The sequence below is a fragment of the Archocentrus centrarchus genome, chromosome 19, assembly GCF_007364275.1.
Source record: "Archocentrus centrarchus isolate MPI-CPG fArcCen1 chromosome 19, fArcCen1, whole genome shotgun sequence".
Lineage (NCBI taxonomy): Eukaryota > Metazoa > Chordata > Actinopteri > Cichliformes > Cichlidae > Archocentrus > Archocentrus centrarchus.
Window position 1 is genome coordinate 3635183 of NC_044364.1, and position 19112 is coordinate 3654294.

General features: G+C 37.8%; 1 protein-coding gene across 3 annotated transcripts in view; it reads right to left on the reverse strand.

Moving 5' to 3' along the window:
* Positions 1-19112, reverse strand: part of slc39a11 (solute carrier family 39, member 11) — a 178304-nt gene that overhangs the window by 138837 nt on the left and 20355 nt on the right. For all 3 annotated transcript variants that reach the window (XM_030754886.1, XM_030754888.1, XM_030754887.1), the window contains exon 4: positions 5643-5801. In XM_030754886.1, coding sequence (XP_030610746.1) covers positions 5643-5801 — 159 coding nt within the window. The remainder of the gene's footprint in view (positions 1-5642; positions 5802-19112) is intronic.

Below are 19112 nucleotides of genomic sequence, written 5' to 3' on the forward strand. Positions count from 1 at the left end.
AAATAAACTTGAAAGGGTATCATACACATTTTTTAATACCTAGTGAAAAAAAATGAAGAGATCCTGTAGATAATAACTGACACTGCAGACTGCCCATTTTACAGGAAGATTCAAGCGAGACAGCAAGACAGAAAGTAGAGCGTCCCAGTAGAAACAAGTAAAACCACTGCTTTCTAAACACTTGGAGGCCATTAAACCCCCTAACTTGCTTAAAACAGAGTCCTTCTGTCTGGAGTTTGTGTGTTCTTTTATCTGGTAGCTCCAGTTTCCCCTGCCACAAAAAATATGCTGGGTAAAGCTGCCCATATGGATGCAGGACACCCTCACAAAAGATCTCAAGACTTCCACTCCCCGGTTAAAAAAAAATGATTAAAACAAAAACAGTCCTTCAAAAGATATTCCCTCATTTATTGATTGTGAAAGGTGCTCTCAACTGGGTAAAATCTAATGATCGCAAAGGCCAGGGCATGTGGCTTACATCATTTTCATACTCATCAAACCTCTCATTGGCCCCTTGTGCCCTATGAATGGGGCCACTGGCATCCTGGAACAGACAAGTCCAATCAGTGTCAAGATTTTTCATCACAGGAGGTGATTGCTCATGAAAAACTTCTCAGTGACCCTTCCATCTAAGCAAACAAGTGAATCCAAACTAGCTCAAGAAGATGCCCCCTATCTGTTTTCTGATAGACCAGAATTGACTAATGAAATTAAAATGAACAAAGAAAAGGCAGTTTGGCAGCTGCTGTCCAAGACTGACTTCCACTGCACTCAAATATGTCATAACACTTACTGTGTCTGAGTGTGAATGCCCACCACCTAATTAGCTACAGTACCACTTTTCCTCAGCAAGAGGGGTTTTTTTTTAGTACTCACAGGTCTATGACTAAGCACTTCCTGTCTATTTTGGGTCCATCAATGCAAATACATACGCTGGGAAGGATGCTGTTTATTCACCTGCTAATTTCCTGGACTTAATAATGTGAAATTGGGTATCATGTTTGTAGCGAAAACTCGCCCACAAATCGAGCACAGCAGGTAGTCTTACATGGTAATTAGGAAGTGTTAAATTAACCTACAAATCTCTCAAATGCACAAGTCCACAAGCAAGTTTAGTAAAGTTGTCAAGAGTTTGATGAATCCAACTCCAGATTATGAAAATGTTCCTGTGAAAACACCAGCATGTTTCTACAATTGCTTTTTCCATGTACATACAAAGATATTAATTCTCTACAATGTCCCCGGGTGTGTTACTCGGGGACAATGTAACATGAGAGTACAGCATATGAAAAAAAAAAAAATCTTTCCAGCTGTGAACTCTTTTGACCAGCATGCATCTCTACTGAAGCTCTGAGAAATTAAATCGTTTTTCAACACATTTTGATGAGAAGAGCCAACGCCTCAAGTACAGCTTGTTTGCCCATTGCTGTTGATACAGATCTCCTCCCCTATTTCTAAAACGACCCGTAGAGTACGGGCAACTTATAGAAAGGAAGGTCAGCAGCCCAATTAGCCCCTGCTGAAGTGAGAGGAGGTTAAGCGACAGAACAAAGGCAGTAAATTATAGCAGTGGGTGTTTTTTGGTTGTTTTTGTTTCAGAACGTTTCTTCTGGTCTGACACGAGAGACTTTTTTCCTCCTTGAGGATCCAGGAGCAGCTTAAGAGACAAGACTGTGACGAGCAGTAACAGGACGATGAGTCAGTCTGCACAGAGCAGAAGAGGAAAGCAGGAAGTCAAGTCAATTCTGTCATTTAACCGGTCAAGTTAACCTTCACCCTCAGTTTTTCTCACTTTGTCATATGAAGCGAAAGACAATACAAAACCCTGTTGGACCTCACAAAACTGTGTCCAATATACTCTCGATGTAAGTGGTAATTAACTAATTAGTGTTATTACTATTGCCATTTGATATTGGTGCTGTCACAATTTTCTGTCTTTTGTTTTTCATACACTAAAAAATTAACTGTTTTCAGATGACATTCCTTTCTTTTATAGACTGTATGTAAAAGATGAACATAGCAATGCCTGATGCCATCTACTGGTTACTATCCTCGTGTGAAGCCTCACCTGAGTTTTTCTGTCAGCGAGCGAAGGGTGGATCTGCCATAGAAAGCGAGGACAATGCATGCTCAAACAGTATTGACTTGTCAATCACAAAGTAGGCCCACTCTTGAGGCCATGAACCCATCGGGAAAATGTTTACTGAAGTCATAGATGAAGGGCGCTATGGGTCATTTTCCAGTAGACCTCTATGCAAAATCACTATCTGACAGAATGAAGCTTTAAAGCACTTGAAGGTGCTTCTGCACTGGCTTCACTTTTCAGACCTAGACACTATGTCTATCATTTATATACAGTCTATTACTCCTCCTTGATTTGGAAATACTGAGACAGCCCCAAACATTATTACCTTTCCCTCTCATCAAGCTGCACAAAAAGCCAGGTTTCAATATTGGATTTTGAGGTTAAAGTGCGACACGCACAACAACAGCCAATTTTTATCCTGCACAATGAAACAAATCTGCTGATAACTGAATAAAAGTTATGAAAGCTGAGCTTAAGTGACGTCTTAATATCAATCCTAAAAATACAACCCCTCTGTGTTTCCTGTGTTTTCAAATGTGAATCATAGATTTGATCAAAGACACACAAGCAAGCTTGTGAACGCACACTCTCTATCATCCTCGTCTTTCACTGTTCATCATCCTCACAAGACTGTGTGTGTGTGTGTGCCGTGTTTATACGAGTGTGTGTCATCTTATGTGAGTGTGCATGGCAGCGACGTTATGCACTCCTTCATATGTAATTCAAGTGATTGCTTGTGTCCTGGTGTGACTGCAGGAGCTTAAGGCAACAGCTGTTCTCTGCTGCTCTGACTGTTGTGACTGTTGTGGCTGCATCACAAACCCCCCCAAAAACACACACACACACACACACACTCACACTCACTCACTCACTCACTCACTCCACATTCCTGTGTTGTTACACGTCTGAAGGCTCCAGATGTGTTTTAGTTAACATCATCAGAGACTGCAAAAAACTGCATTAACGAGACACTGTTGATTTTGGAAAGGGTTAAAAGACAATTAATAGCAGATCAGCTTTATTAGTAATTCAAGGTTTTCAGATTACTAAAAATGGTTTACACATATCCATATCCTCTCTACACCTCTTGTAGAAAGCTGGGAAACAGGCTGAGTTGGGAAAGTAATAAATTATAAACCTGCTTTAAAAAAAAAAAAAAGATAAAGCAAGAATCTGGCAAATATACCAGCAAATTATCAGCAACAAGACTAAAACCTAAAGACAGTTGCAGAGTGGATCAAGTTTGTTTCGAAGTGTCTTACTGACACTCATTCAAACTGCAATCTGGAGGCAGGTCTACACCTCTGCCTCTCTGCCATCTTCCTCGAGCTGCTCTTCAGCAGTTTTAGGCATGGTGGGGTCTGCTGGGGGTAGAGCCCATGCAATGTGGGAGGAGTGCTTGCTCTGCAATGTTTAGGCGGGTTTGTATATGTCAAAGTAATAATCACTTGAATGCCAAAACCCAAGGCTGTCAAGCAGAACACCGCCTTATAACGAGATGATCAATATTGTTCACTTTACAGGTCAGTGGTTTATTGTTGTGGCTGATTGGTGTGCATCTCTTCTTCATCTACACTCAGTGCACTCCCAGTGTTTAAAGCTCCAAAAACTGGAGTTCCTCTAATGACCAAGTTTTTAGCATTAGGAAGTTACTGGCCTGCTACTACGTTCTTTGTAGTTTGCCCTTTGATAACAACTGTACAGTTGGTGAGTACTTCATACTGCAATAACTTACCCAAATAGACTAGTTTTAGACTTAAAGTTAGCATTGATTTACAGGTGTGCAGGTCCTGGTACAACTCATTTGAATGTTTTGTGCTTCAGTTTTAGTGAATGAAATTCTCATATTTTTATATCTGTCAATTAGTACCAATTAGAAGGCGTCTGTGCAGCACTGCACCCATACAGTTAAGGGATGCCGGTCAAACCTTGCTAACATTAGCTGTAGCTTAGCACTCCAACCTCTTATCCAAACACGGTCACTTCTGGCGCCAAAAACACAACCTAGTGGTGGACTAAAATGCTAATATTGTGTTTTCAGAATGCAGAATTCACAAACCAAAGGGTGACGGTAGCTATGTCCATCATTTATATACAGTCTATGGGTATATTATATATATATATATATATATATATAATATGTGTGTGTGTGTGTGTGTGTGTGTGTGTGTGTGTGTGTGTGTGTGTGTGTGTGTGATATTATAAGTGAACCTAACCTAATTATAAGTGAACCTAATAATTGAAACAGGTTGGATAATTCTTTTTAAAAGGTCAGAAGAAGCTTTTCTCAAAACAGGAAGATAGTGATGCTGAAAACCCTCAAATCGAGGTGTACATATTTTATATACGGTCTATACTAATGACCCAAATAACACTAATGTAATTATAAACCAGTCGGAGAAATAGATATAAAAATAGATAAAAAGTACTAGACTTTAAAAGGAAGCTTGTAATTTGATTTTCCATCCATCCATCCATCCATCCATCCATCCATTCGCTTCCGCTTATCCTGTTCAGGGTCGCGGGGGGGCTGGAGCCTATCCCAGCTGTCATAGGGCGAGAGGCAGGGTACACCCTGATTTTCAAAGGAAAAATAATCTGAAAGAAACTGTAATAAAAGTCAGAGTAATGTCTCCATTTATAGACTCATATAAAATAACTACAGTTACATGTTTTTGGTTTGGTCTTCAGGCTTGGTTACAAAAGACTCTTACTTATGTCTAATACAGGTGTGCTGGCCTTTGGTAAGAAAGTTTAACAATATGCAAAGACCAAAGTATTTCAAAAGCTATCAAGTAGTAAAGTTTCAGAAAATGCAACAAAGAACTTTATATTGATTAATCCTCCGAGATGCATTCTACTAGCTCCTGGCCCAAACTCATTTTCTCTGTCATGTTTTTCTATTCTTCAACCAGCAGTTGCTCTCAGCAGCAATTATGCTATTATCTAAGCCACACAAAAGACCAGTGCAGGCAAAGTGGAACAAAACACAGTCTTGGTCCTTGTAACAACTATGTGCTGCCGCAGGTAACATTAAGAATTTCTACAGACCTCTCAAAGGAAGACGGGTGTTGAATTCGTGCCAATACTCAACACTTTTGTGAGTGGAAAATCTTCTGTTCTATCTTGTCCATTCTCTGCTATTGTATTAAAGTATTGTATGTGTATGCATGTAGTCAATTTAAATATTCCAATTATAAGGAAACAGCAAAGCTATTCTATGCCCCTGCATTAATCTCACTGCCATGGTCTTCGAGGATTCAAATTCAAATATGCCCTTATAGTGTAGGTATGAGCCTGGTAATGTGGGTAATTATGACTCCAAAATGAATGTATGCAACTCAATTCTTCACATTCACACCACAAAGTCCTCTATTTCTTCATATTTTTACCTCATAATATCAACAGCTTTCTCCCATCTGCTGTGATAAGTCTTTGAAAAGTGTGTGAAAACAGTCTTTAAGAATTGATCAGCACCTGCTGCATTCACATGACCGCAAGAGTATTTTTGTGCTCTCCAGGAAATGTAGAATACTTTATGCATGAGGGTTCCTACCAGCAGGGGCATGACAAGGTCAGCGAAATAAACAAAGGCGGCCCCCAGTGTGAATCCTACAGCCACAGGCACGAAAGCAAATGAGCCGTACTTCCCAGAATCCTCAGCCATGTCGATGGCCGGTGCCAGCAGTGACCAATAGGAAGCAGCCAGCATTACCTGAAATACACAAGAAAAGACGGCAAAGGGAAAATTTAAAAAAATAAAATAAAACTTGGATGTATTGTAGTGTTGTTTTTCAGTTCAAAAAGGCTGTCAGGGTTAGAGGTCAGACGCAAAAGGCAAAGGAGGGAGGATGTCCAACAGCACTGTGCGAGTCTTGAGCACCCTAATTTCTTTGTATTTTGCCAGGAAAACAAAAAATATGTGCAGTGGTTTATTGAAACATGTAAACATATACGGAAATACAGAATATAAGGCAATTTTAACAAGACTGAAAATCAGTATTTGGTGTGACCAACTTTGTTAAGGCTGTGTTATTCACACTTCCTGAACTCTCTTAAAGAAAATCACAAGAACGTTGACTAAGTAGTCTTCAGGAATAATTCTCCAGACTTCTTGAAGGATGTTCCAAAGCTCTTCTTTGGATGCTGGCTGCCTTTTGTTCCATTCTCTCTGAAGATGATCCCACAGTGCCTCACTAATGTTGAGGTCTGGACTCTTTCTGAAGGTCTTTCCAAGGAGCCAGGTTTTCTTTGAATAGTTTAAAGTGTTCTTGATCAATAGTTCTCCAGGCTTTCTGAAGCACTTTCAGAGTTTTTCCTTTAGACACTGGCTGCTTTTTCACTCATTTTCATTCCAGTCCATATACCTGACCATTTACAGAGAATATTTTTATTGTTTGTTAAGCCACTTAAAAGGTGACTAACTCAAGGAATGAATGAGTGTTCTGTCTACATGTAATAGACAATTTAGAACCAATTTTAATTTGTACCTTTAGGTACACTGTTACTAGCAGCCTGTCGCAAAACACATCACTTGTTCCCACAAAAATGAAAAAATTAATAAAATTTGACAGGCATAAAATTGTATTTTTGCAACAACAAGGTGATTCTCAAAGAACTACCCAAAGATTTGGCACATCTCAGCCTGGTGTGCAGTGTGTCTTTAAAAGAAAATGAGGAAACTGGACCAGTGGAGGACAAAAGAAAAAGTGGCAGGCCTAAAAAAAAAAAAAAAAACTATATGGGAAATGAACAGTATCTTAAAGTCAAGTCATTATGAAAAAAAAAAATAAAAAAATAACAGCAAATACTCTTACTTTTTGTTACTCTTCGGTAACAAATGGTATGGACTAACTAGCTAGTCAACATTAATGTTCAAAGCCCTCAAAACTAGAAGCAAAGCCTTATGAAGTTCCCCAACTTTGTATGAGTGTACGTGTGGATGTGTGTGTTGCCACTGTCACTGTGCGCAATTGTTGAGTGTATTCAATACCTTCTTAGGTAATTCACCCTGAATGCATCGTTCACTCCAAATCACAGTCTGTTTGTATAAGCTGTCAAAGTCCAAACAGGGAGAGCAGGGTTTTGTATCTCTGCACACAGCAGTGCATCTTCTCAAGCTTATGTGCACAAAGTATATCGAGCTTCTATTATGTATCACTGAAAGGTTGATGTGAGTTTTTTTTTCTTATTTTGTTTTGGAGACTCCTGTTAAAGCACATATTTAGAAGTGATGCAGAGTTGGCATCGAGCATTGTCAGGTCTGTATAACAATGAAAAAGTTGACTTTAAACTGAAAGGATTTATTCCTGTATTATTTGTGCTGAGCTGCCAAAGCTTGGCAGCAGTCAAATTCTCACATGACTGAAAAGGACAAATGATCATACCTTACTTATCAAAATCCCATTCTATTTCCCATCTACACTATAACCCGTCTGACACCCTCAAACAGATTATTTTAGCCATTTGCCTAAGTATGATTTCTTGCCACTTTCAGACTGGCAGTCAAAAACAATCTGCACTTACTTTTAAAGCTTTCATGACAAAAATGCCATTTATTCTGAGTGCATCGGCTTTGAAACTGAATCCCCAGTCAGCTGCACAATGGAATAACCAAGGAGAGGGAACAAAGTTATAAGGATATAAAAAGAAAGCCCAATTCAAAAGAATATAAATTATATTTCTTTGTATCCATGGCAGTAAAAAAGTCTAGGGTTTAAAGAAAAGCCAGAAAGAAACCTAATGAGATACTGAACTTAACTAAAAATTGAGTTGAGCAAATTAAAGAAATTAAAAGATATTTTTTTGGTAATAAAGTACATTACAGAAACAATTGAACAGTCCTTTACTTAATCTAACTGACCATTTCCGAACTCCTACCTCAGTATAAGCCATACTGTGGTAGGAGTTTGGCTTAGGAGAACTAAGCCAAGACTGAAAAATGCATGTTTCGGTAGTAGGGGTTTTGAGCTGACTGTATTGAATCCAAATTTTAAATGCAATTCATGGATACATTTGTTTGTTTTTTCTTCTAACTGGGAAAAACTTTCACCACAGGAAGGTTTCTGTCATTGAGACTTACTACAGGCGCCACAGCACTGAACTTAAAGAGAGCATGGGTTTTAGATGTGTATCATTATACTAGGAGCTGAATGGTTGCTAATTACAAAAGAAGCTCCCATTCCATGCAGTTCCACTTCAGCTACTTTCCAATTATAGCTGGTAGTTTCATTCAAGCAATATGGTTGGTAAGCCCAAACAACTGGTTCCAGGGATAAATCCTAAAAAGTAGGACGTTTTTGTTTACTCCTGTGTTAACTTGGAAATTTGTTAGATGTTTGGCTCATTTTGACAACTTGACCTCAAATTGACCTCATACCAAGCTGCACCAGCAGCATAATAAAAAAAAGGGTGGTTTTGTTTTTATCTCCCACACCAGGTCTCTTTACACTCACTTTCCATCATTCCCCAGTAAAAAGAATGCACTTCTCCAATCTGGAGAAAACCATGTAATTTTGTGCCAATTAAATTAAGACCAGGAAGCTATCTACATATTACAGAGGCAATGCAAAATGCTGTGAGCAGAAGCGCTTTTGTTGCATACAGATACCAAGACTAAGGTGCACAGTCTTTGCATTTGTTGTGTGAGTGGGGATTCAAGCATGGTTAACTAAATAAATTTCCACCTGATTCTTACTTCTGTTTAAATAACACATACTAGAGTCCAACCAATGGTCCAATATTGGCTATTTGCCGATCTATTAGTATTGGCACTTATAATGGGCGAAAATTCAAAAAGCAAAGGCGAGACGGGAGGAAACACTCTTCAACCACATTATGAATGTTGATGTTTTATAGTTCGGGCTCCAGAGGGTACTCTGCAAATTCCCTTTTGGCAACATGTGCTTAGAACACCACAAAGACAACTAAATATGCCTAACAAATGTGAGGGAAATCTGTTTGTTTCATGTGTCTGAAAGAAAGAAATATCAGCCGATACCAGTATCAGTCTTACATCAGCTGGGCTCTAATATAAACCTAAATAGATGGAAATGAGTCCAATTTTGACAAAAATGAAGAGAGAAGGGGATAAAAAGGTGGGAAATCAAATATGGATATGTACAAATCAACCTATTTTTACAACATTTTGCCCTAGACGGCTAGTGTTACAAAGAACACTACAAGTGGACATAAAACTTACAAACTTTGTACAAAAATACAAACTTAAACTGCAGCCAGGAGCAACAACTCTTCTTTATAGATTAATTTTTTCTCAAATTTAGATTACTTGAGATATGCTTTCATTCTTTTTGTGTGAAGAGCTAAATGAGTGCTGGCTATAACTTCATTTTTAGCATAAAGAGCTTTTACACTCAGATAAATCCCTCTCTGTTGAGGATCCTAATGGTTTATCACACCAAACAAGTTTCATTTCCATCTAAATTCCACTTCTCAAACAAATAGTACTGATTAATGGAAGGAGAGGAGATAATTATCAGAACAAAGAATAAAATCATTGTAATAATTAAAGATGACTGATGCTCTCAAAGTATGAATCACTTCACAAGTCTCAACATGGCCACTTACAAAGAACACCCTAATTGTGAAAATGTGCATGCTGCTATTCATGCTAATGGTACCAAACTTGGTCATCCTTTCTATTCAGTTGCTCAAAATCACAAATTCTATAATACTGAGTTTCTGTTCCATAGAACATATTTCTTTTGTTTGAATATGGGAAGATGGAAGGAATGATATTGCAGATAAATAGTAATGGTATCCAAAGGTCACGAAACACTCATGTTGCATTAATTTACATGTTATGTTGCATCACTTAAGTTAACTTTTCAGTATGGTACTGGGGTTTCTCACTTGTTTTTTTTGGTTTAGTTTTTTAATGAATTCTAAAAACTATCCAGTTCTTATTCTACCTCTGTATAGCTATTTATGTACAAGCATATTATGTGTATTTATATTTGCCTTTAAGCAAAGCTTTTAAAAGCTGCACTGCAGCCTCCAGGTGAATGGTGTCCCGGATCCCAATACTTTAATGCTTCAGTAATAAATCACTGTCACGTCCACTGAGATTTCAGTGCAGGGATTAAGGTCAGGATCATTACTTTTTGGTAGCAAATAATTCCAATCATGCAGCAGCATATTGATTACTACCCTCTTGTGCATGGAGTGACTTAATTGGCTACAGTTTTGTCCATTTGCAGGGTCTTCTTCCTGCAGTATGATGGCATATTCCTGCCCACTGAGTACTATGTACTGCAGTAAATAACCTTCAGTGTACACTTTTATTTTAAACAGCGCAACCCTCAACTTAAAACCTTGTCCAATACATTACCAGTGCTGTTGTGTTTACATTAGCTTAAAATCACTAAAACCTCAGTCACACAGGCCTATAGACCAGCCAGCAATGCCCTGGCAACCTGCAATCACTAGGGAAGGATGTAAATCCCGCAACTGTCCGCAACTATTCTACCTGTCTGGTTACTCCTGGCACACATTGCTGGAGGTTCCTGACTGTTGCCAGGTACTAGGAGATTGCGGCTAACAATTGCCACTGATGCCCATACACTGGTGCAGTGAAACTTAAAGAAGTGAAGTCGCACTTTCAGTTTCACTACTATTAGTTGTTGAGTGTTTGCAGACAAGTCTGCATATTCCAAACTACTGGTGACCGGGTCAACCTGTAAGGGACCAAAGCAACTTCAACAAGGTTTTTGGTGCAGCACTGTATACCGCCTTGCAACCAACTTCAAGCTAGCAAGTTCTAGCAACCCCCAGAAACTATTAACTGGTTGCAGGATACACGCTTCCTCTAGCAACCAGTAATTGCCAGATGGTTGATGACTGGTCTCCTGGTCTGTGTAACTGTGGGCTAACTCTTCAAAGCCTCGGCTTTTCATTTTCATGTTTGTCCAAAGTTATAGCAGTGCTGGGATATCGGTTGCAGATCTGAACTAGCTAGTTTACTGCTAACTTCCTGTGTCAGTCAACATTGGAAATCGTTTTTTCATTGATGTCTTAACACTTCACTAGACTGTAACATCTTGTAGTCTCTCTCATCACTGCGTAGGAGCTGAAAGAATTTAGACTATTTTTAACCCTTAATTGTGCTTCAGCTAATTACATCAGACTTAAACAGAAGTCAATCACAAGGAGAGATTATAACCACTGTGGCACCCACTGCTCTAATTGGCTTAACAGTTGTGTCATATTACCCAAATATTAATGCAATGCATGAGCTTCAAAGAGTAACTAGCACATTAACATGTTGGGTGCATCAAATTAAAGTGAGAGAGAAAAGATTCAAATATCTAAAGTTTAAGTAATACTAAAATAATATGACATCACTTTATCTCACATAATACCAACTTTAACTTAGGTGATCTGTCATACCAGAGGACAAATGCAAGACAAGAAATGTAATTTTGCCAAACCAGCATTTTTCTGAGCATCACACTTGTTGGGTGCTATTAGAGAGAGAGAGGGAGTTGTATAGATAGTGATATCAGTAAGAATGTCAGTGTCAATTACTAAATCTTCAGTTTCGAGGAAAAATAAATGCACTTGCTTCCATTTCTTTATCATCTGTTACCAATGCTGCTGTTTCCATTCCACTATCAGCAAAGTAATTTAGTTCTTTCTTCCTTTATGGTCCCCTCTTTCTGGTTCATTTCACAGCATCGTCTCTCTCATTAGGTCTGAATTCAAGTCTACTGAATCACAAAGTGTTGATGCAAGCCTCTAATTACCGTTTCTTTTTGCAGTCTCGCTCATGGGCAAATGCTAAGCTTTTTACAGTTAGCTGTGGATGGAAATGAGCCGTACTTTCTGCACAATATAACAGCTTAAATACATATGCAGTTAAACACAGACAAACATACAAAGCATCTGTCCATCCATCCATCCATCCTCTTCCACTTATCCTTTTTGCTTGTATTTTTTTATTTTTTGGTTTCTTCCCATGAGTAACAAAATAACATGAGCTACTGTCATAAAGTGAAAAAGGCAACAATGAAATTGGGAATGGTGAAACAAACTTACGGTGCTGTTACAAATTTGCTTCCTGATTTCTTTTCTTTTCTTTTTTGCCACACTTACATGTTTCAGATTGCCAAAAAACCAGAATAAATATGCAGTGCCATTTTTAAGTGATGATTTCATTTATTAAAGGTAAAATGTATCCAAACCCACAGGGGTCCCTATGTGAAAAAGTAATTGCCCCCTAAAGCCGATAACTGGTTGTGCCAACCTTGGCTGCAGGAACTGCAATCAGGCATTTGTGATAACTGGCAATGAGTAACATTGCTGTGGAGAAAATTGTGGAATTCAGCACACCTCAGCCTTTTCTCCCAGTTTCCCTTCCTTACCAAAGGCTTCTTGATCTTCTGCCCTTCTACTGACACATTTCTCATGAGGCTTTGGGGAAGAGTAGATGTATCTGCTAAATGGACAGATGCATTTCTCAGGTCCTGTGTCAGGTCATTGCTGGATTTTCTCCTATTTCTTAAGGACAGATATAGATGATTTTCATCCCACTTATCTGATGGATTCTCCATACATCATATTAGTCAGTGTATGTCCAAAAAAAAAAAAAGTCGCTAATTGCATGTGAATTTGATTTTTATGTGTATTAACATATGTTACTTAAATGTTCGAAATAAAGATTTGATATGATAAGATGATACATGAACGCTTCTCTGCTATTAATGATTCTACGTATTCAAAGTTCCTCCATCACAATTTTAGTAAAACAGTGGTTATTATGTTTGACCCTGACAATTTCTCTACATCAGCCCACTCATCAATAACGTCAAATCATCTGCTAAAAACCTTGGTATCATCTTTGACCAACACCTGAATTTTGACACTTTTATCTCAGAGGTCGTCCAGTCCACTCATCTGAAACTTACAGAATTACAGAATTTAATTCTCTCCCATCTTGATTATTGTAATTTACTTTTAATGTGTATCTTTCAGTTCTCCATAGAATAGAATAGAATGCCTGTATTGTCATTATACAGAATGTACAATGAGATAGCCTCCAACTGGTGCAGAACATACCCGCAAGGCTGCTAACAAAAACTAAGTGGCATTCATATGTCACACCCATTCTTGCATCCCTTCACTGGCTTCCAGTGAAATTCAGAATCCACTTTAAATTCCTGTTATTCACATATAAGGCTCAACGTGGACAGGTCCCTGCTTACATGTATCAGAGCTGCTTAGACCCTAGCACTGCAGCCGGGCTCTCTGATCCTCTAACCAGGGTCTCCTAACTGTTCTATACTCTTAGCTTTCATTTAAACTGATCCCCTTTAACTTGGGCCATATTTTACAGCTATTTGTGTGTATAGAAGTGTGTATGTTGGAATGAATGTCTGACCATATGGTTGATTATGTAACTTATGTACTTATATGTGGCTTTTATTCAAACGGTGAAGCTGTGAAACTCTGATTTGAAAAGTGCTATGCAAATAAAATTATTATTATTATTATTTATCTGCTGTAGATAGTTTTATAGCCCTGCCACTTTGTCTTCTGTCCTCCACTGGTGTTATCTGTAGACACAACACTGGTTCATCCTTGACTTAGGTGCCTTTTATGATTGAATGATTCATAGGCCAGTGTTAAATGCCTAAACAAACTTTGAACAACCTTCAGAAAGCCTGGAGAACAAGACCACTTTAAAAATTACATGAATGTCTGGCTCCTTGGAAGCAAAACAAAGAACTGAGGGGTTTCTCAAGACCTTAGCACAGTATTGTACATACATTTTTTTAAGCATTCCGGGGAGCACTGGAAAACTACACTTAAAAATGAGTTGTTATTATTTTCTACTTTATTTTGGTATTATCTTGTTTTGAAGAAACTGAGCAAACTGTATGTTAAGCCCACTTTCACCTTCACTTCATGCCCTAATCAGTGTTACAGTGTACATCTCTGTAACATACAGCAAGCAGGAGAGCCAAAGTCAAAGAATTAAGCCTTGCCAAAGGCCTAGCTAGAGGGATGGTGATGTCAGTCAGTGGGTGGATTGGTCAAGCAATTTGCTCTACACTGAAATATCAAAAGTAATTGGACTGACATTCATGGTCTCCAGAGAATGTTTCACATTGATTTTTATGACTTCCAATCTGCTTTTTTAAGTCTGACATTATCGCTGAGCCCAATTCCAATAAAGTTGGGACGCTATGTAAAATATAAATAAAACAGAATGCAATGATCCCATAAACCCATATTTTAGTCACAATAGAAACCATATCAAATGTTGAAACTGAGAAAATGTACCTTTCTAAGAAAAATATTAGCTCATTTTGAATTTGATGGCAGCAACACCTATCAAAAAAGTTGGGACAGGGCCATGTTTACCACTGTATAGCATCCTTACTTCTTTTAACAACAGTTCATAAACATCTGCACACAGCTGCTTTGTTCCATTCTTGTCTAATCTAGGATCCTGGCTGCTCAGCAGGGCTGGGTCTTCTTTGTTGTATTTTTCATTTCATGATGTAGCGCATGTATTTACTTGGTAATTGGACTGCAGGCAGGCCAGTTCAGCTCCCAGACTCTTCTACTACAAAGCCATGCTGTTTTAATAGCTGCAGTATGCAGTTTAGCACTTTCTTGCTGAAATAGCCAAGGCCTTCCCTGAAAAAGATGTCATCCGGATAGGGGCACATTTTGCTGTGTATACTATTCAGCATTGATAGTAACTTTTAAGTTTCAAATGTAATTTTTAAATTTAATCTGACCATGGTTTGACCAAGAGAAGACAACGGTGTTTCTAGATCGGCTTCTTCTTTGTATGATAGAGTGTTAACCTGCATTTGTGGATGACACGATGAACTGTGTTTACAGTTAATGATTTCTGGATGTGTTTATGAGCCCGTGCAGTGATTCCCATGACAGAATCATTCCTGTTTTAATATAGTACTATCCATTACTCATTTTCAGCCTTGTTCCTTATGTTGAGGATGTTGGGTCTTATTTTTACTCTTTTTACTTAATAAACAAAATTATAATGCTTTAGGGTAAAATTCCAAGAAGTGATTAATCAATTAATGAATCAATTAAATGATTAAATAAGTGGTGAATAAGTCAAACAATTAAATTAATAGTAATTGAATTAAATGAATAATTGGCAGTTGACTCAAAGCTTTAAATAGCAGTTGATTAAATGATAAATTAATACTTTAATCTAATAATGTTTAATCAGTAGTCAAATTAAAATGATCAAAATAGTGATTGAATTAAAATTACTAAAGAGTGGTTGAAGCAAATAATAGACAATTAAATAAATACATTAGAGAGAGAGCAGACAGATAGATAGTGCCAGACTAAGTTCACGACCTTTCGAAGATATATTTATCTTATTTATGGCTTTCCCAGACTCAGAGAATAATATGTTTATCTTATCCTTGAGGGTTTTGCCACAGTATGTACAATTAGATGTACAGGAGAGTAAATGTCACCATGTCCTATTACTAACTGGATAAAACTGCCTTGTAATGAATAGGGAAACATCAAGGCAGGAAGATGTGCTTCTTTTACAGAGATTTTATTGCTGATGGAAGAAATCTGAGCCGTGAGAGTCAGCCACTGGACAGACCAATGACGAAGGCCGAACCGCAGCTCATCATATCTGTTTTGCTTGTAGATAGTGCTCGTAGTATAAAGTGTTGTGGTTAGCCTTTGCTCTGTTGGGGAGGGGAGTCACAGCCAGCTGCTGGGATGACCTGTGTCTTCCTGAACCAAAATTGCCCATGTATATGTGATATCTTCTGATTCTTTAATATATTAAAGGTTTTAACTTTAAACGAAAGTGTTTTAAATGTCTTCCTTCACAAATAAAAAAAACACGCTGTAACAAGGAACATTATTTTGAAATTGTTCCACAATTTGCAGATGCAGTTTTTTGCAGATTGGTGAACCTTTGCCCATCTTTACTTCTGAGAAACTCTGCCTCTCTAAGATGCTGTTTGTTATACCCAACCATGTTCCTGACCTTTTGCCAGTTAACCTAATTAATTGCAAAATGTTCCTCCACCTGTTCCTTTTCTGTACCACTTACTTTTCAAGCCTTTTGTTGCCCTCATCCCAACTTTTATGAGACTTGTTGCTGCCATCTAATTCAAAACAAGCCAATATTTTTCTTTAAATGGTACATTTTCTCAGTTTAAATATCTGATATAGTTTCTATCTTCTATTGTAAATAAAATATGGGTTTTGAGATTTTCAAGTTATTGAATTCTGTTTATGTTTATACTTTACAAAGGACCTTGAATTGCAAAAAGCAAACAAGCACTGAGGAACCATCAATACATAAACAGTCCAAATTATTTTAAATCTAATAAAATTTAGCCAATTTCCTACAGGTGGCAATAAGGTGCAATGTTCAGGCACCAATAAAAAAAACCAAAAAAAAAACCAACATAAAAATAAAAAGTTTTGATCTCATGTTAATGCTTATACTGAATGATTTACTATCTGGGACAGTATTAGCCTATAGGCTGCAGTGCAGTTTTTAAAACCTAGAGGTGACAATGCTGAATGCTTTTGGGGGGCTTAAATATTATAAAGCGAGAGAGAACAAGAGAGAGAAAGAGACAAAGGGAAAACACAACGACAGCCTCATCCAGTACAACAGATCTTAGACACATGGTCATTATTGCCACCACAAGGTTAAACTTAAGAGAAATGTTTCATCATTTTGTTCAATTTCCAGAAGATATATCCTACTGGTGTTTGTTTATATTTATATTGCAGGTTGATCAAAGCACGAACGAGTGGAAAGAATAAATGCTTTATACAACACAAAAATCCATGTTGATTTGTCCCAGTCTTGAAGGTCTATAATACCATGCAAAAAAAAAAAAAATTAATAACCTTTTCTTCCATTTAACTAATGATTATAAGACAAACAAGAAAGCAGACATCACAAAGTAGTTTAATCAGTACTCTCATTATTAAGGCCTCTTTTCTAGACACAATAGGGGTTTTGGTCTTACAATATGAGAGTAATTATCTAGATGCAGCATAATCAATTCTGCAATCAGTGATTACAGGTTACCCTGCTGAGATGGCATATTCGTGTTAGCAGTGAACATACATTTTTTAAAATAATGAATAATAGAATGTTGTTGCATACAATGTCCCTATACAAGTGTTGTGAGGGAGCCTTTATGGCAAAAAGAAAACAAAATACAAATTCTCTGATCAGCTGGAGAAAAAAAAAACTTTGCAGGGCTTTGTTAAAAAAAACTCACAGAATAAGGGCCTAGTCACACAGGTCTACAGACCAGTTGGTGACCATATTGGCATCCACCTGTCCCTTGGGAAAACTGTGTATTCCCCACACCTTTTTGGTGAGTGGTTACTGGAGGTTGATGGCAGTTGCTGTGAAGTTGCTTTGAGACCAACCAGTGACCCCTTGGCAACCACGGGTCTCTAGAGAAAAATCATTCCCTGATGGGTTGGAAAGTGATTGCTGATAGTCGCAAGTTGAAATTGGTCTGGAAAGGGGTATATGGTACTACACCAAAAACCTCCTTGGAACCACTTTGGTTACTAGCAGATTCCAACGGTTGGTAGTATTTTGTATGGAACATACCAACTACTGCCAACTTGTCAACCAATCTCCAGTAGTAGTGAAACTGTGAAAAGTCCAATACAAACTGGAAATGGAGATCATTCACCTTCAAAGTAAAAGTTAGCCTCTTGAAACGTTTACTTTCATCAGTTCTGTCATCTCATAATCTTGGAAAACATAAATCCAGTACCACATTCTTCTGAATTCTTCCAATATTTTGTTTAGTGGCTCGTCTTACCAAAACCAACAGATATGATTAGTATCATGAAGACAAGCATAGAACATACATAATGAGTATTGACTGGCACTATGAAGTACTTAGCATGTGAGGTCCTCCATTCAGATTATATCATGCATGTTTTCATCCTATTTATACCCCTTTATTTTCTGCAACCCTGTAGCTTTTCAGATAAGGATTATAGTAAATTGAGCCTCAAGGGTGTTCTGCTTAAATTTTCCTCTCATTATGTGTATGTTCCCAATTTCATCATTCTGTTCTAATGGCCTGTACTCCTTTTTCAAGGCAAAATCCAGCTATCCCACATCCATCATGCTTTTCTCTATCCAACAGCTAATAATGTTTGAAGCCATCCACTTTGTCCCACTTCATCTCTCTCTTCAGACCATAATAGAACTTGTTCCTTGGTACCCACGCCTAACTCTCATCGGCTCTCACCTTATCTTCCTCATACTGCACTTCAACCATCATTAAATGCACTGTCTTCAAGGGTCCTCAGCTTCTTATTTTAGGTGTCTCTCAGTCGTCATGGGAACATTCCACAGTGCTGGTTATTTAGCCACTTTTCTAAAGCCAAAATGCTTCTGAAACAAATGTAGCCAAACTTTACTAATTTGGAATCACTGAAACTCAAAGAGGTTTAAAATTGTTGGTTGCCTCTAGTTTTCATGATGTGCTACACGGTCACTTCGAAGACCAAATGACTAAAATCCACTTTATGCACTCAGATTTGGTAATAAAAAAAGAAAAGAAAAGAAAAAAATGGCACAGACAGGGGTAAGTGCTAATTTTCAGAAGACCGCTATTCCTAAATTTCTTCATCCAGTTTGTATTAAATTGGGCTTGTATGAATTGGAAATGCATTAAGGACGAAATGCAATTATCAAATCTTCTGATAATATCTCAATTTAATCTCTACTCTGACCTGGGATTTGACCTTCCTAGTAGCAGGAATTCTGTTATGCTGCAAAGTCACGTTCCTTAAAGGATATTAAAATATACCACGAGTAATATTTTCCTTTTTCTTTGACAATAGGCTCTTGAAAGTGCTGTGACTCATAGAACTTGTACCAGTAAAATTTATATAACCTCTGCATTTGCTCTTGGTTCTAGAAACATCCATAAACAGACCTGTAGCCATACAGTCTCCATGTCATAATATTCTGGGTAGCTAATAAAACTAA